This window comes from Phodopus roborovskii, unplaced genomic scaffold (genome assembly GCF_943737965.1).
Source record: "Phodopus roborovskii unplaced genomic scaffold, PHOROB, whole genome shotgun sequence".
NCBI classification, from domain to species: domain Eukaryota; kingdom Metazoa; phylum Chordata; class Mammalia; order Rodentia; family Cricetidae; genus Phodopus; species Phodopus roborovskii.
Genome location: NW_026126448.1, coordinates 14,538,724 through 14,556,204, shown reverse-complemented (window position 1 = coordinate 14,556,204; position 17,481 = coordinate 14,538,724). Strand labels below are relative to the sequence as shown.

At 40.2% G+C, this 17,481-nt stretch overlaps 1 protein-coding gene across 1 annotated transcript in view; it reads left to right on the top strand.

Annotated features, from left to right (window-relative positions):
- The window catches only part of Ago3 (argonaute RISC catalytic component 3), an 82,621-nt gene extending 82,319 nt beyond the window's left edge, over positions 1-302 (top strand). Inside the window, exon 19 of the mRNA XM_051188802.1 lies at positions 119-302. Coding sequence (XP_051044759.1) covers positions 119-227 — 109 coding nt within the window. The 3' untranslated portion in view covers positions 228-302. The remainder of the gene's footprint in view (positions 1-118) is intronic.
- Positions 303-17,481: the final 17,179 nt, after the last annotated feature.

The following is a 17,481-nucleotide window of genomic DNA, read 5'->3' as shown; positions in this document are numbered from 1 at the left end:
GTTACTACATCAGTTCCTCTTTTCTAGTATTTTTGGAATTTTCTAAATGTAATATTCTTCAGAATTTTTACATGAGAACAGAGGCTTATGCTTGTGTTCATTAACCTTTCTCTTACAGTGCTGAAGGAAGCCACGTTTCAGGACAGAGCAATGGGCGAGATCCACAGGCTCTTGCCAAGGCTGTACAAATTCACCAAGATACCTTACGTACAATGTACTTCGCTTAACAAGTCCAAGTGCATTCTCTGAGAGGATGAGCTGAAAGAGGGGTCAGCATACAGTGTATGTTTCCAGTGGAGTCAGCTCACTGGGGATGCTGCAGCCATCCAGAAGCCAACACTGTAAGGGTCTAGTCCTTGTTGATCCATGGAAAATTGTTTACTTTGTCAAGGAACGCAGTACCATTATGCACTAGGAAACCAGCCAGCTGCTTTTTTGCAGTCTCCTGTAGGAAGCATCGAGGTTGTTTGTTTTCACTGTTACAGTCTAACCCTTTTAATGCCTTTCTTTACCTCAAGTTGCTTGGCAGCACAAATATCTTTGCAAAAAAGAAAAAGCGAATGATGGTTTAAAAACACACACCTACAGGAATAATGATTGTTCAGTTATATGTGCAGGAAACTAATGTGCATTCATCTGTTCTTCTAAAGAGTCTGTACTTTAAATACACACATGTATACTTCCTGTGCACATATATCTAGATCTAGATTAATGATATATGTGTGTCTCTGCATATATTTTACAGTTCATTCCACTGGGGAACTTTCTTTTCCCTGTGTCCCTCCTCAAGCCACTGACATTTCCCTTCCTACTTGCCTTCAGCATCTATACTTCTGTCCCTATTGCAACAAATGACACTCATATGCTCATATATGATTCATCTGAAGCAAAGCAAGGCAAACTGGATTTGTTTTTATTTTATGTACCCTACTGCTAGCTCCTGTCTCATACCCAGTTCTGGGTTCTCAGCTTCTGAGTGTCTGCTCCTTCTTGCTCTGGACTTCCCTTTGCCATGTGTGCTCTGTGTATAGAAGCAGTGGCGACCCTAGTACTCCTTTCTGTAGTGCGTGTGTTGAAGCTGCTATAAGTACAAACCTTGTCAGAAGTCTTTCTGACCAGTGACAAATGTTCTGAAGCCCCTGTTTGTGTGAGTTATACCTGGAAATCCCTTAAAGCTTTTATAAAGGGTAAATATTTTAAAAATCTGAAACTCTATAGTATGGAAAGAGAAGGAATTGGGGGGTTCTTGTTTTTTGCTAGTTACTACCCTCATACCTTAATGTGACTTTCATATATATATTTTATATATGTGAATGTATATATATAAACATATATGTATGTTGAAGTATAGCTCCTTTTGCCTTTATATGCATTAGAATAGTGCTTTAACAGTTATAAACTGCACTGGCCACATCTTTTATGGAAATGTAATCATGTTTAAGAACAGACTAGTTTTTGCTCTTTTAGTGCAATAAGCAGTTTTAAAGGAAAGTTGTGTCTGTCACCTTTCCCCACAGACAACAGGAAGAACAGACACCTGTCATTTAAAGGGGGGCAAAGTAATACAGCCTTAACCTGAGGAGAGCTTCATAATGTTCAGTTTTAGAGCTTGTCCTTCGCCAACACAGTCAAGGAAGCAAAGCCGACAGGATGAGCCAAACGCAGCCACACTTCAGTTTTTAAAATGATGGTGATAGCTGGGTGATGGTGGCTCACCTTTAATTCCAGCACTTGGGAGGCAGAGGCAGGCAGATGTCTGAGTTCTGAGTTCTGGCCAGCCTGGGCTACAGAACAAGCTCCAGGACAGCCAGAGCTACACAGAGAGAAACCCTGTCTCAAAAAAAAAAAAAAAAAAAAAAAAAAAAAAAGACAGTGAACAGCTTAAGATTTGAAGATTTTTAATTATTTGAAAATAGATCTCACTTGTTGAAGAATTGTGCTTCTTTGACCAAAAGGAATGAAGAAAATACTGGATAATTTTTTTCTCTTATCTTTTATGTAACTTTCTCTTTAAAATTAAGATGACAATGACAAAAGGATTTAGGACTTTGATCATTTAAAGTGAGTTAAATTTCTGAAATATGGGGGTAAATCTTAAAAAAGCAATTTACTTTTCTCCACTTCTTTAGTCAATAACTGTAGTTGATAACTTTAAGGCTGTCAAAGCTAAGTTTCTCAGTAACGTCGGGGTTGGGGGACTTTGTGCTTCGTAAGTCATGAAAGCTGCATTGAGTTTCCTCTGTTCTTGTTTCCACCCTGGTTCTGAGGACAGACACTACAGATGTTTGCAGTGGTGCCATCAGCCTTCAGAACCCCATCTGCACCTGACCAGCAATGGCTTTACAGCCTTATTTGCTCTCTTACTTTTAATCCACTGTTATTGCCAATTTACTGTACTTTGAGCCTAAAACCTGAGCCTGTGTCTTCCCATAGGCATGCAATCTTTTGTCCCTCTGACCGAAAACTAAGAAAGCACTGTATTTTTTTATGCTTTTTGCTTTGAAGTATTGAAACTGCAATTCTCAAAACTGTTTCAAAGCACTTTACAAAGGATATTTGTGTAGCTTGTACTTGGTTTTTTTCCTTCCAAAATTTTCCATCTCCTTCCTGGGGAAAGAAAAATTCCTTAAAACATATTTGGGGTTGGTTGGTTTGCTCCCTTGTTTTGGAGACAAAGTCTCCCTGTGCTGCCCGTGCTGGCCTCCAGCACCTGGGCCCCAGTCTGCTCACCTCAGCCTCCCTAGTAGCTGGGACCACAGGACTCCTTCCACCATGTCTGGCTGTTTGGGGAGATGGGCAAGAGAAGAGAATAGTATAGCCTGTGTTTGTCCAGTGTAAGTAAAACATCTTCCTTCATCCGAGGAACGTTAGGGAGCAACATAGACACCCTGTCTTTTTCCTGAAATTTGATCTCACACTTTCCAGCGTGAAGCCCTTACTTTTAACTCTTATTTGGAAGGAATTTTTTTTTATGCATATAGAGTATTTTTTATTTAATTTTATATAACAAAGTCCAATTAAATGAAAACAAACATTTATACACAATATTTGGGAATTTGGGCGTCGTTCTTTCCAAACTACTTCCTGCTGGTAAGGGGCGCTGTCTTGGGGGATTCGAAGAAGATTCAGATATCCTAGCTGTAGTCTGTAGGGCTGTTTTGTCCAGCTGTTTGGAATGTAGGATCAGCTTGTACTCTGTTTCAGGCGGTCTGGTGTGATCAAACCACATTAGCCTGGAAGGAATCCACATCTTTTCATTTTCTGTGGAAACAAAAATAGAAATACTTTTCCCCAGTAACTTGTTTTTCAACTTAAATTTTGGAGTCAAAGCGTTTTTTTTTTTTTTTTATTATTTTACATGTCGATCCCAGTTCCCTCTCCCTCCCTCCCTCCCTCCCCCCAAGCCCTCCCTCCCTCCTTCCCTCCCTTTTGCCCTCTCTACCCTCTCCCATGCACTCTAAACACCCTCCCCTCCCAACCCCCCACCACAATACAATATGTAGGGGAATGCCATCCAGTTGGGGTCATGTAGATCTGACAGGTCCTGTGAAGTAGGGACTAGGGCTTCTCTCCTATCTCTAGAATAAGGCAGTTATCCCTCCATGGGGGATATGTTTGCAAAGTTGGAAGGAATTTTTTAATGGGAAGAATAATTTTCCTAAAATATAAGGTTTTATCTTTTGAATGGTTTCAGTTTTAGAATGCTTCTTACATTATTGTCTTGCTAGTTTAAGATAATTAACTTAGAAGAATATGTATAGTATATTTCTATTTTGCCTACTAATAACTTGGGATACCAAACTTAATGCCAACAAACTTTGTGTTTAGAATTTTAAGGTAAAAAGGCTTATGGAAAATACTTCTTGAAATTTATAGTAATTATTTTTGCGCTTCTAGATAAAATTCCTAATCTTTTTCTTAAGTTCCTTTTTTAAACATCTTGAAACCGTAGTAACTTTTCTTTTCCACCCCTGCTCTTGCTCTAGTTGATGAGTGCTAGCCTGCGGGTCTTTACAGTATGTCTCATAAGATGGACTGCAATGTCAATCTAAACAACTTGTGTAATTGGTTTCCGTGTGAAGAAGAGTTGGGAGTTTAATGTATGTTCTTGGTGGCAAATGTGTCTCAAGAGTGTTTCTGTATTACAGTATCACAGTACTGGCATTGAGACCATACGCTGATAATTGTGTAGCTGTTATTCATTTAGGTAGAGTCTGACATTTACTGCACTAAACAATAAGGATGTGGGCAAGATGCCAGGCAAATGTCAAACTCTTTGGGTTTTTTAGGTAAGTTTAGGGACATAAATTACGAAAGTAACAGCAGGTATTTGAAACAGTTCTGGTTTCAGTTTAATAACCGAATACCTTTGCTTTAGCAATGTAGTAGGTTGTTTGTTTTTTAAATTGACAGTTTGCAAGGGGTACTTGACTTTTTACAGAAACATGGATACCTTTTGCTTTATTAATAATTGTCTGTGAACAAGTTTTCCAGAAAAAAGTCTAGAAATATGTCTTCTCTAATTATGAACTATTTACTTTTCTTCCTGAAGAGAATCCAGTTCCAGTAGGAATGTTCTGTGCGTTTTGGAAAGGCACTTGATAAAGATGCATTTCTGCCTTCTAGCAGAGACTCCTTGCCTTCTGAAGACCCATACTAGTTTCCCAAGCCAAGTTCTCTGTGGTCCCTATAGCCTGATATTGACTGGCATGTTGTCCTGTGGATCTTTGGGTGGCAGACTTGAAGTGTGTCTTGGGAAATAAGAAACCAGCTGCTGTTGAATAGAAATGGCTCCAATATCTCATTCATGGGCAGTGTAAGCACTTGGAGGCTGGCAATAGACATGAAACCCAGAAACATCTATCCTAAGCACACCGTGGGGCTTTTTCCTATGCTTAATATTTTATGAAATTCAAGGACCTGGCCACTTGTACACTAGTAGAATAGTTTTATCCCTTTCTGTTTCAAACCTGTATAATAGTGTTTTGCCAAGTTGTTTAACTGATATCTCTGTGTAATTTTCACTGGATGTCATTAAACTGAGTTATATGTTCAATTGAGCCAGGCATAAGGTACACCTATTATCCCAGCCCTTGGGAGCATCAGGAATTCAAGCCTCAGCTACACGAGACCATGTCTCAAAACAAGAGCAAAAGTTCCATTTACCTTATCCCTGTAGGTACTCTCCTGTTGCAGAAAGGCTACTCTTAATAGTTCCTGTAGTTTACTTAACTCTTATGAATTAAGGTTGTCAAAGACAGTTCACTTGTCCAGTGTTCTTGATTCAGCTGCTCTATTCATATGAAGTGTTAGGCCTTCTCATTTTTCTTGGGACTTTGTAGATATTTTTGAAGCTTTAATAAAAATAATTGAAGAACTTCACATCAAGTGAGGTCTTCCTGAGTGATGCTATACCCCTAACTTAGAGGGTTTTTGTTTTCCTATTTCCTTTCCACCTAACACATAAGCATTTCTGTGGTTCTATAAGAGCCCAAAAAACAAAAAACTAGGGAGCTGGAGAGATGGCTCAGCAATTAAAAGTCCTGGCTGCTCTTCCAGAGGACCAGGGTTCAATTCCCAACACCCACATGGCAGCTCACACCTGTCTATAAGTCCAGTTCCTGGGATGTGACACCCTCACACAGACATGCAGACAAAACACCAATGCACATGAAATAAAAATAAATTAGTTTTTTAAAGAGAGTAGAAAACTAAGCCACAAATAAGTATGTAAAAATCAGTGCAGAGGGTGGGAGATGGCTCAGCAGGGTAGGCACACTCACCACCAAGTCATCAAGTCTGACAACCTGAGTTCAGTTTATGGGAGAACCAACTCCCATAAATTGTCCTCTGGCCCCATACATTCGTGCATACACACACACACACACACACACACACACACACACACGTAATTTTAAATTTTTTAATTTTTAAGTCATTATAGAAATCATTAAGACAGCTGGGCTTAGCACACGGCTGTGATCCTCACACTCCAGAGGCTAACTAAGGCCAGAAGATCTTGAGTTCAAGAACTTGAGGCCAAGCTAGGTTACCTAGCAATACTCTGTTCCTCAACTCTGCCAAACCCAAAAGAACAGGAAAAAAAAAAAAAAAAAAAAAAAAGAAATCAGAAAGAGAATTTTCTCTGAAAAATCTTGGCAATGATAGAAATGTGATTAATTAAACACAAGCTAAGTCCCAGGATGGGAAGAAAGTGCTCTATATAGAAATAAAATATATCACAAAAGGAAAACATATATTTTTACTTCTAAAAATGTTACATGTAAGTTTAGAATTTTCCACATAAGTCAGTGACATAAACGGACAAGCCTTCTGTTGATTATCCATAGCCAGTTGAAATTTGTCTCACCCATCAAAAGGAGTGCCCTAGAGTTTTCTATTACCAATTAAATCTTTTATTCTTAAAGCAGGGAAGTTAATGACTTTAACTTGAATAAAAGGATGGTAAACGTCTATGGAAGGTTGGATTACCAGTAGAAGGCCCTGTTAAAGTTACAGGTAACAAACAGTCCGATGAAGTTAGGAGCTTCTCAAATTATCCAGCTGGCCAGTGAGCTCTCTATCAATGTCTAAGGTCACCAGAATCTGCTATTATTGTACAGTAGGGTCTCAGTGAAGAAGTTTTTCAGGGTAGACACTGAACTTGGTTTTCAAATCAGTTTTTAAATCAAGGAGGTTCTTAGAAAGTGCCTTTTCTGAAGATGGTGCTGTAGATTTTTATTTTTTAAATGGCATAAGCTAAAACAGATTTTAAGATAATTTAGAATACCAAGAGTTTCAAATAAATAATTTGTTGTCCTGAATTTGGTCTAGAGAACCAAGGGGCTTTTATGTAGTAGTGTCTAAGTTAACGCTCACCAAATTGTTTTTGTAAATTTGAAAACACAGTTTTTAATTGTCGGCTATGTTTGAAGTAATCTATAATGCATATAAGGTAACAGATATAGATAGTATCAGTGCCTGAGGCAAAGGTACCATGCCAGGAGCTGTGTATTATGAGCTGCTTTTCCTTTTTTCAGCACAGTTATCTCCTGACATAACCTTTTCTGATGACTGGTCATTAAGAGAGTACTTACAGAGGAAGAGCTATGTCACTGACATCAGTTTAAGAGAGAAAGCAAAATGATTACAGCTTGGTCTTTAGGGAAATTTTGTTTTTGAGACACTGGAGACTATTTTAAATGATTCCTGTTTTTCCAGGATGGGAGGACTGGAAAATGACAGGAAGAGAGGTTAAGGACTCCTATTTCACAACAGAATGCAGTCTGAGGGTACATAACTAATTGGTAGTTAGCATATACAAAGCTCCGATTTCATCCCTAGCACAAGGGGAAGAAATTTGGGCTGTGGTGGGAGATAAGCAAAGTGAGGCCATTGCTGTGAGAAAGCAGTTTGTCCTTATATCAAGAAGCAGTGAAGAGCGTCAGTGGTCAGCTTAACCAATTCCTGCTTGTGAATTTGGTGAGCATTTCTCCGGAAGATAACTAGACTAAAGCAGAAAACACCACACCTCAGTAACCTTGTATTGCTGCATTGTGTAATGACGACAGTAAAATTATACTGATTGTCTGGCACGTAGTGTGCCTATTTGCACATTAAACTTAGTCATTTTTGTAATGTCTTAATAGCAATTATTACTTTATTTTCTAAGATTAATTTTTCTATTGGGATATTTATATTTATTGGCAACTTTTATATTTTGCCCTAGATGTTGGATTTAAGGATTTTATTTTTATAGCTATTTCTAGCTTTTTTCTTTCTGTGTAATATTAGCAGAAATTAAGATGGTGTGATAATATATATAAACCAAACTACTAATTACATAGAGTTTGGATTTTTACCAATAACCCATTAACGCTATTTCTAATTTAGAATATTTAATGTTTTATACAACGGGCATTAAGGACAGTTTTTAGGTGGCTTTCTGCATGTAGATAGGAGGCGATTCTCTGTAAATTAGGTTTGTTTTTCTTCATTTGAAGCAAACTAACACTAACAAACGGAACTCATTTCACCTGATTGTAGTTTGGGGGGAGTTGTCAAATAAAAGATTGTTTGCTTTCTTTTTCAACTTGAAGCACATTATCTGAGATTTGGATTCATTTGTATAGTCAGGAAGACAAATAAAGATATATAAGTCATTGATAGTTGACTTTGAAATGAGATTTTCCTTCCCATAATTATTTGGGAGATTTGCTACTCTGATCTTTCCTGGAATAGTTTAAAGTTAATTCACCACTGAGTGTCAGTGAAGAAAAGGAGTGTAGGTGTTTGGAAAGAGCAGGCATAGAACAATAGAGTATTTCAGCTCATTAAATTTTACCTACATAGACCAGGAGTGGTGGTGCATGGCTTTAATTGCAGAACTCGAGAGACAGAGGCAGGCAGATGTCTGTAAATTCCAGGCCAGCCTTGGTTACTTAGTGAGTTCCCGGCCAGCCAGGCCTACACAGTGAGACCTTGTCTCCAAAAATACAAAACTCAACAACAGAATTTTAACGAAATAGTAACAGTGAAAAATATAATTGTAAAATATAATTATAAAAAGCAGTGAAAATATAATTATAAAATATTAATTTCAAGTGTATATAATCACTGCAGATTTTTAGTGGACCAATATTATATTGGCACATTAAATTCCTTTAAGAATATGAGAAAGCTGTATTATTCACTTAAGGTAAAATATTTCCATTTTATTTTTCCACTCTGAATTTGCTTGGTAAGGGATTTTCTTTCCTGGAGAAATGGAAAGACAATTTTTATCCCGTCTTGAGTTCTTAAATGTCAAATTATTAAGGCTGGATGCATTTTACTTCTCTCTATATTCTGTTCTTCCACTGAGAGGGAGAAAAATGGGGCAGCTTTAAGTACTTGGAAATAGAATATTTTTATATGTAAAAACTTATACTATAAAATGAATCAGCATGTGACTTCATGTGGATATTAGCTAAATCATCTGAATTTTTCTAATTACATACTTTGCTTTATAACATACCTCTGAATTCCTTCCTTAATCCCCAGGTGACTACCAGTACCCTGATCACACGGGGGTTGTCCACTCTTAGTGGAGACTGTTTCGAGTGGGTGAGGTTTGTTTTGTTTTGTTTTGTTTCTGCAAGTATAGATAGATCCCTTTTGAGGATGCTCACTACTTGTAACTTTAGTTTTACTGTGCTTCAGTGTCCCTCTAGGTAGAAGGGCATATACTTCTTTTAGTCTAATGTTTTTAGGGCTGTCTGTTCTGAAAGCTTTTGGGTACCTGAACTTCCGTGGTAGGCTCCACATACCCAGATACCTGGCCATCAGTGCTACATTAACTATGAAATACAGGGTAGCTTGTTTTTACAGGCCACCTCTTCAGACCCAAGTGTCTGTGCCGTGAGGTGTAGGGCATCTCATAAATGAATCTTCAGGGACAGTCAAAAAAAAAAAAAAAAAAGTAAAAAGTAAAAGATGAACGAGTTGGTCAGTAGCTATTTCTGAGTGTGTTTATTTTTCCCAATCATGGGGCTGTGTGCAAGTGTGTAATTTTGTTTACACAAGGCTTCACCTGTGACTGGGGATATGGGGATGCAGCTCATGGCTCACATGCATGAAGCCCTGAGTTCAATCCCCAGTACCTCACAAACGGCTTGTAGCCTTGGCGGTACACTCCTGTAGTCCCCGCACTCAGGATTAATAGTTCAAAGTTATCTTTGATTGCACATTAAGTTGGAGGCCATCCTAGGATAGTCATAACTGGCTTGATTCAGAGACTAGAGATGGAATTTACTCTGGTATTTCACGCTTAAAGCTTTCATTTTCCTGACTTTTGCTTGGAGAAATAAACAAACTCCCTGGAGTTAGCCACTTGATAACCTTCAGGTCAAAGAAGGAATGGCACAAATGTGTTGTGTGGGGGCTCCGCCTTTATGAAAAGGATCTGTGAAAACAGGGCATTCTTAGAATCTAAGCAGGGAGACTGTGAGTGTGCGCAGTGGGCGGAAACATGGATACTTTTTCTTTGCTGAGATCCTAGAAACTGTGTAATTAGTATTTCCCAATTTCTCAGAGCTACAGGTAATGCAGCAGTTGTTTGTTTGACACAGATGTCAAGGGTCCATAATGGAGACCTGTGTTAGCGGCTTGTCCCAAACCCAGAGCTGTGCCTGTTCTCAGCAAGTTTGTCTTAGCGGTCACCTCTGCATTATAGTGAGGATTACATGAAGACTGGCATTGCTGTAGCTTTGGTGGCTCTCTCCTTAGAAAACACCTAACTGGGCCTTTCCAGAGTTTTCTATAAGGATTTGGGGGACACTGGTGGCTTGGAATAAAGGAGGAATCTTAGCATAGATGGTTTTACCTTGTTAATGCACCCTGTTTGGTCCTGGGAAGTAACAGGAAACTTTGGTCTTTGTAGCAATAGACTTGATCTCTGATGGTGGCTAATTGTAAATGCCACCCTTTTCAGTCAGGAAGTATCTCATTGTTGATGAGTTCCTTGCAAGCTTACATGTGTCTTCTCGTATCCTGAAACTAGTAACATAAGAGGGCTGGTTAAAGCTTGGGTGGTTAAAGCACATGAATTGCAAGCCACCTTGCCCCTGCCTTGCCCTCTCCACAAAACCACCACCAAGAATAGCAAGACACTGAAAGTTTCCAGTGCCTTCTTAGCCCAGGTAATGACTCCACCTCCTCCTCTTTAAACAGAGAACAGAATCACAGGCAGTTTACTTAGAACTCTGCTGTGAGTAAATAATAGTCTTTAGAATGACTGGGGAGCAGGACCATTTGCCAGAAGTCCTGCTTGACCAAAAGACTATTTTAGCCAGACATGGTGGCACACACCTTTAATCCCTGCACACTGGGAGGCAGGGCCATCTCTGAGTTTGAGATCAGCCTGGTCTATATCACAAGCTCCAGGCCAAGAAAGAAAAGTTCTGACTTATTTTGATATGTGGCTTCTTAAATATATGTTTAATAGGTTGAATGGATTAATACTTTGACAACTCATTCCTCTTAACATACATATTTATTTATTTGACTAAAGTTATTATATAGATATATTTACTACATTTGACCTCTTGGTATGTAAAAAGTTCCATTTAAAAAAATTATTTTAGGGACAAGAGAGATGCTCAGCTGTTAAGAGCACTTACTGTTCTGTCAGAGAACCACAGATCAGTGCCCAGAACCCTCAGCTCACCAATGCCTGAAACTCCAGCTCCGAGGGATCTGATGGCCTCTCCTGGCCTCAGTGGGCACATATACACATATATAAAATAACATAAATTATACATGTACACATGCCAGGCATACATTTGAGTTTCTGGTCAGCCAGGGCAATGTAAGACCCTGTCTCGAAAAAAAAAAAAAAAAAAATCAACCCATCTCTAGTCAGGCCTGAGTTAGAAGGGAGACTAAAGTGTATTCAAGTGTGCCTTCTAAAAGGTCACAACTGAAAGAGGGGCGAGGTTATGTGTGCCTTTGAGAGTTGAAAGGGCTGTAGAACCCGAGACTTGGGGGTCAGCCTCACTAGCTCTGCCTCAGGCATTTCTTCCCTGGCTCCGCATCTCCCTGTAGTGATGGTACCTGCTGCCCTCACCTACCTCACCAAGCTCTGTTGAGAATCAGTCTGTTTGTGAGTAAGGAAAAGCTACTCAGAATTCAGAGTGTGGAGAAGGTTCTGAAGGTTCCTTTCCAGTCGGCCTCTGTCAAAAGTGTCTTCACTGTGGCAGGTTGTTCCTGCCAATGTCCGGCACATGGGCACATTTTTTTCTTTGTAATAACCCCTAGCAAAAACATAGTTTTCAAAACCCGAACTCCTTTCAGTGGTGCTAAAGCATTTGCAGTTGCATTTTGAGTTAATGATGAAGCGCCCGGCACTCAGGCTTTAACCTGGCCTGTCTCCAGGCGCCTGTGCTGTCTGCCTGCCTCTGTGCTGCTGCTCTGTGAGGCTTGCCCTGTGTTTCTTGGCAGATGTTGGGTACCTTTCCCTCGGAGAAGTGGGTAGGCTCTAAGAAGGAAAGTGTGCCGATTTCTCTATTCACTTTACAGAACTGAACTTCACTTTACTTTCAAAATTCTGGTTGTCGTTTATCTACAAAAATTAAAACATAAGCCAGACAAGGTGGGGCACCCCTAGTCCCAGCATGCAGGAGGCTGCGGCAGACAGGTCACAAGTTTGAGATAAGCCAAGCTTACTTAGTGAGACCCTTTCCCAGAAGTCAGAGAGAGACTGGCTGCAGTAGTATACAACCCGGTACCCTATGGAATGCAAGCAGGACCTTAGATTTCAACAGGAAACCCATTAATCTCCTTGTAAAATGGGGGCTCCTCTTTATAGGAAATTACAAAGGGCATATCGCCACAGCTATAAACAATTCCTTTTTGCAATAGATAAGTTTGTTGCTTCTGTTTTTGTAAAGAAAAATGAATATATGTTAAATATACAAGGTATGGATGAATTCAGTGTTTTTTGTTATCTCTTCTATTACTGACCTCCTAGTCTTGCAAGCATTTGGGCCTTCCCAGCCTCTCAATAACAAAGCTGGTATCTGTGGTTAGTTTAATAGAACAATTAGAACTACAAGGTGTGACATTTATACTTACAAATAAAAAAGCTGGGTGTGGTGACTCACATCTGCAATCCTAGCCCTTGGAAGGCAGGGGCAGGAGGATCATCCCAAATTCCAGGCCAGCCTTGGTTATGTTGCAAGACCTTGTCTCAAAAGTAAATAAAAATGTTTACAGTGTGCTGTGCGATACCTAACACTGACACATCAGAACACTGTTAAACAGTTTTTACTGTAATGTATAACTTTAATGTTTCTCTCAGTTATGAACCCATAAGAGTATTACTGTATCCTGTGAGTAAATATCATTTGTGTGAACTGATATGTGGGTGCATTTGTAGGCTGTGGAAAGCAGTGGCATGTGTATGTGTGTATGTATAAATACATTGTAACACTACACGGCTTGAGTTTAAGTAGACAAAATAATGTGTTTCTTTCATGTTGGGTAAAGTAAAATGGCAGTATGACCATTCCGTCAGGACCCAGCCCCTCTCTCTAGATTCCCTAATGCGTTAGACAATTGCTGCTGCTTTTTAACCAAGAGTAATGGAGGAAGCACTAACCTTTTTCTTAAAGGGACCTTTCCAAGGAGTGAAACGTAAATTATAAGACATGCAGGGAGGCTGGAACCACCCACAAAAATGTCCTTCATGTGGATAGCCTTTTAAATTTTACCTTTTAATCACCTAGACCATGTGTGCCTATCTGTATTGCAGATGTGAACTTCTGTTTTGGGGTTAATAACAGAATGTTAATTCAGAGTAATCTTCCTCCGCCCTCATCTCATACTCCCCGCTCTTGCCAAATATTTCTACTGACACCGTGGCACAACCACGGATGGGGCTCTGACTTCCTTTTTCATCGTCCATGCCCAAAGGAGCCCTGTCATATGCTGAGCTCACCTCATATTCTTAGTTGGCTTTTCATGAGAAAGAACAGTTTACTGTAGTATATAAAGACCACAACATTTCATAGTTTGTCTACCTGCTGCCTTTTTACATATTTGGCTACATGCTAACATCAGTTAAGACGGTGTGGGTCTGATCTGTAAGTTACTATGGGACCAGAAAAGATACAAAATGATGAACTTGGCTGCCGTATTTATGAAAGGAATCGTAACTCTGTTAGGAGTGATGTGTGGGATCACTGTGTCATTCGATTCACCAAATGCTGTACTCTATCACTGTGTACTGGGGGCCAGGCTCTGACTTGTCACATTAACTGCTAAAGATATGTGATTATGATAAGCAGAAAGCAAATAAAGTTTTTAATCATAAGTGTTTGTCTTCACTATTTCTATTTTGGTATTAAAATTTCTACTTTGGACTGAACCATCTAATCATAAAAAATTATTTCACCTCCCGTGTGAAGTTGAGCTTGAAGCAGCTAGTTTTAAACCGTTCACATGGAACATTTATGTTAAAGTGCTCATGATTCTTCCACCAAAATGTCCTGTGACTGAACCATGCATATCTATGCCATCCTGCAAACAAGAAGTGTCTGTTGTTTTTACTCCATCATTTTAAAAAATTAATGGTCTTGTTGCTTATCCTCAGTTTAAAGTGTAACGTCCACTGATACCTGCAATAAAACCATAACTTTAAAAAGCCATTTTAACCTTCTGTTGCATCATTATTATTATTATGACTCTCCACGAGTTATAATAACTCTACAGTAGAAGGAATTAGGTTTTACAGTCATGAAGTCCTGGTTCAAATCTTCACACTGAGCAAAGTTCCTGAATGTGGTAATATATTGTTTATGATCTAATAAAGCTTGCCTGGAGATCAGAATACAAAGCTAGCCACAGCCATAGTGGTGGCACACACCTTTAATCCCAGGACCCAGGAGACAAAGGCAGATGGATCTCTGTGAGTTCAAGACCAACCTGGGCTACATGAGATTGAATCCATCTAAGAGAGAAACAGCTCACACAAAGGTTGTCCCAGCACTTAGGATCCCACGCCTTTAATCTCAGCACTAAGGAGGTGGAGACAGGAGTGATATGGCTGGGCAGAGAGAGGAATATAAGGTGGGAGGAGACGAGAGAGATGCAGCCTGAAGATTCTTAGAGAAGGATGCAGTCTGAGGAGCAGGAGTCTGAGGACAGGACGCCCCTTTGGTCTGAGCATTGGTAGACATAAGAGCTCTAAGTGGCCACTCTGATTCTCAGATCTTTCAGCTTTCACACACACAAACACACACACCCTGATAGCTGACTCTCAGTTTTTATTATTAAGACTAAAGAGAACTCGGGTTACAAATACCAGCACTGGGAGGTGGAAGCAGCCACCCAGGAACTGCATCCTTGGCTATCACTACTTGGAAAGCAGCCTGGCTGCATGAAACCCAGGCTCAAAGACTGTTTGACCTCCTTTGTATTTTGTGACGTGTGTGTGTATATGCGGTATAGGCAGAGGTGTCCTGGGATCAAGTCCAGAGTCTCCGTTATGCTAGACGGGTGCCCTACCACTGAGTTTCACCCCCCAGCCCCTCCCATTCATTTTAGCCAAGGCTTCTCTTTTTTACACACAGTCCTGGGGGATGGTCATTCCCACATCTGGAGCTAATATCTACAGGAAGCTGCAGTTATTTCTCTGGCTAGCGTTCTCCACAAAACTAATTCATCTCAACAAAATCTCAGCCTTAAAGATGTCAGCATGAATTGGGGAAAAAAAAAAAAAGATCATGCAGTTTCTTCTGGAGTAATGAGACATACACACACCAATGTGTCCAAAATGGGAGAATACAGCTCTTCCCACCCACACAATTTTAAAAATACTGTCATGGGGGATAGATGACTCAGCAGTTAAGTGCACTGACTGCTTTTCCAGAAGACGTGAGTTCAATTCCCAGTAACCTTGTGGTGGCTCACAACCATCAATAGTGGGATCTGATACTCTCTTCTAGCGTAAAGTTGTTCATGCAGATAGAGCACTCATAGATAAAATAAATAAATCTTTAAAAAGTAAATGTTTTTTAAAAAAAAAATCTCCATACAGTGTAACCCGATTTGCTGTGACTGTGTTGCAAACACGAAAATAACAGCCCTTTATGTAAAAATAGCAACGACCCAGGCTCAAGGCCTGAACGTACATGACTTTGGGTAGGGAGCGCCTCACTCTTTCCCCATTTCTCAAAATCTCCAACAAGACTTGTTTATAGTGTCCTGCCAGGTGGCTCAGTCTGTAAAAGCACCTGCCAAACAGTCTGAACTACTTAAGTCCAGCCTTTGGAAGCCAGGATGGAGAGAGAGAACCAACTCCTGAAGGGGTCCTCCAATCTCTACGCGGGCACAGTGGCACAAGCGCGCCAATACAATACACACACAGGACAGCAATGACAGTAACAAGTTTTTAAAGAACACAGCTTCATTTACAATAAAGACAATTCACCTTCCTGCATCGTGATCTAGAGTTTTCACTTTACCAGTTCTAATCCTATCAGGTCCCCTCAGGAACCACTGCGGATCATAACCCACCCAAAGTCTATGTATCACTGCCAACATCACTGCCTCGCAGAGACGTCCACGTGCGCGCCCAGGAGTGTGTCATATTTACTGAGTGCTGCCCCTCTCTCAACCCTCATGTTTAAAATCTATATGAAAATCTTTGATTAAGCCCCAGCTCTCCTTCATACTGCAGAATCCAAACTCTCTTTTCTAAGTTGAAGCTACAATCTCCGTTTGGCCTGAGTCAAGGTCCCTAAAAGATTAGAGAATTCTGGCTTCTGTAGGTGACAGTGAAGCATACCTCCGGCCTCTGTCCCCTACATCATTGACACTCTTAAACAAAACCTACAAATCTCCCAGTGCCTAAAAGAGTGTTAACTCACTGGATTGTTGGCCAGTCAGTGTCAAATACATGGAATGAGGCTTGAAAAGCATTTTCACAATCACAGCTATCACGACTCCAAAAATAGCACTTCCAACAGGCAGAGCTGAACTTACCAGTAAACCTCAGCTGAAACCTTGGCTGTGATTTGTGAAGCAAGTTGTTTAGACTAAAAAGAGACTGGGCACATCTACAAAGGGCAAACACAAGAATGGAGGACGGAGTCTGTATTTATAGCTTGCTATTGTCAGGGGTCTTTTTCCAGATAGAGGGCAGTTAACACTCAAGAAATTACAACCTTGGGTCCAGTTAATGTTTAATGTCTGGCCATGCCTCTTTGCACATTTGTGAGCATCTGTCCCTTTCACTCACCGTGGACCCCAGTGCTGCAGCAGCCGCCTTGGATCCCATGAACCCTCTGCTGCCCCAGGGCTTTGTGAAGTGTGTCCAGTGCTGTCTGCACAGGGCCAGCTGACCCTGTCTGCTGCACCTGATGTGGAGGACCACCCCAAACCACCTGTAAACAGTGTGAGTCTACCAAACTAATTATTGCTTTTTTACACCTCTTTTTTAAATGAAGAATGTAAGTGAGAGTAGAGTTGGACTTCATTGTTTAAATAACATTTTATGAGGGTGGGTGAGGGGATGAGTCAGCAGTTAAGATCAATTGCTGCTCTTTCAGAGAAACCAAGTTTGGGTCCCAGCACCCATGTCAGGTGGCTCACAACTGCCTGTAATTCCAGCTCCAGGGGATCCAACATCCTCCTCTGGACTCCTGAAGCACCTGCATTCAAGTGAAGACACACACGTGAATAAAAATAATAAATATTTTAATTTAAAGATAAAGCTCTATACAATACTACCCATCACCATTAAGGTTCACAGAAGAGTGTTGGGCAGGAAAGACAGATGTAATGCTAAGTAACACTATCTTTGCCTCTAGGCATTGTAAATGCACCTCTAAAGAAAGAACTTTTTGGGTTTTTTTTGTTTGTTTGTTTGTTTGTTTGTTTGTTTGTTTTTTGAGACAGGGGTTTTCCTTAGCTTTGGAGCCTGTCCTGTAATTTGCTCTG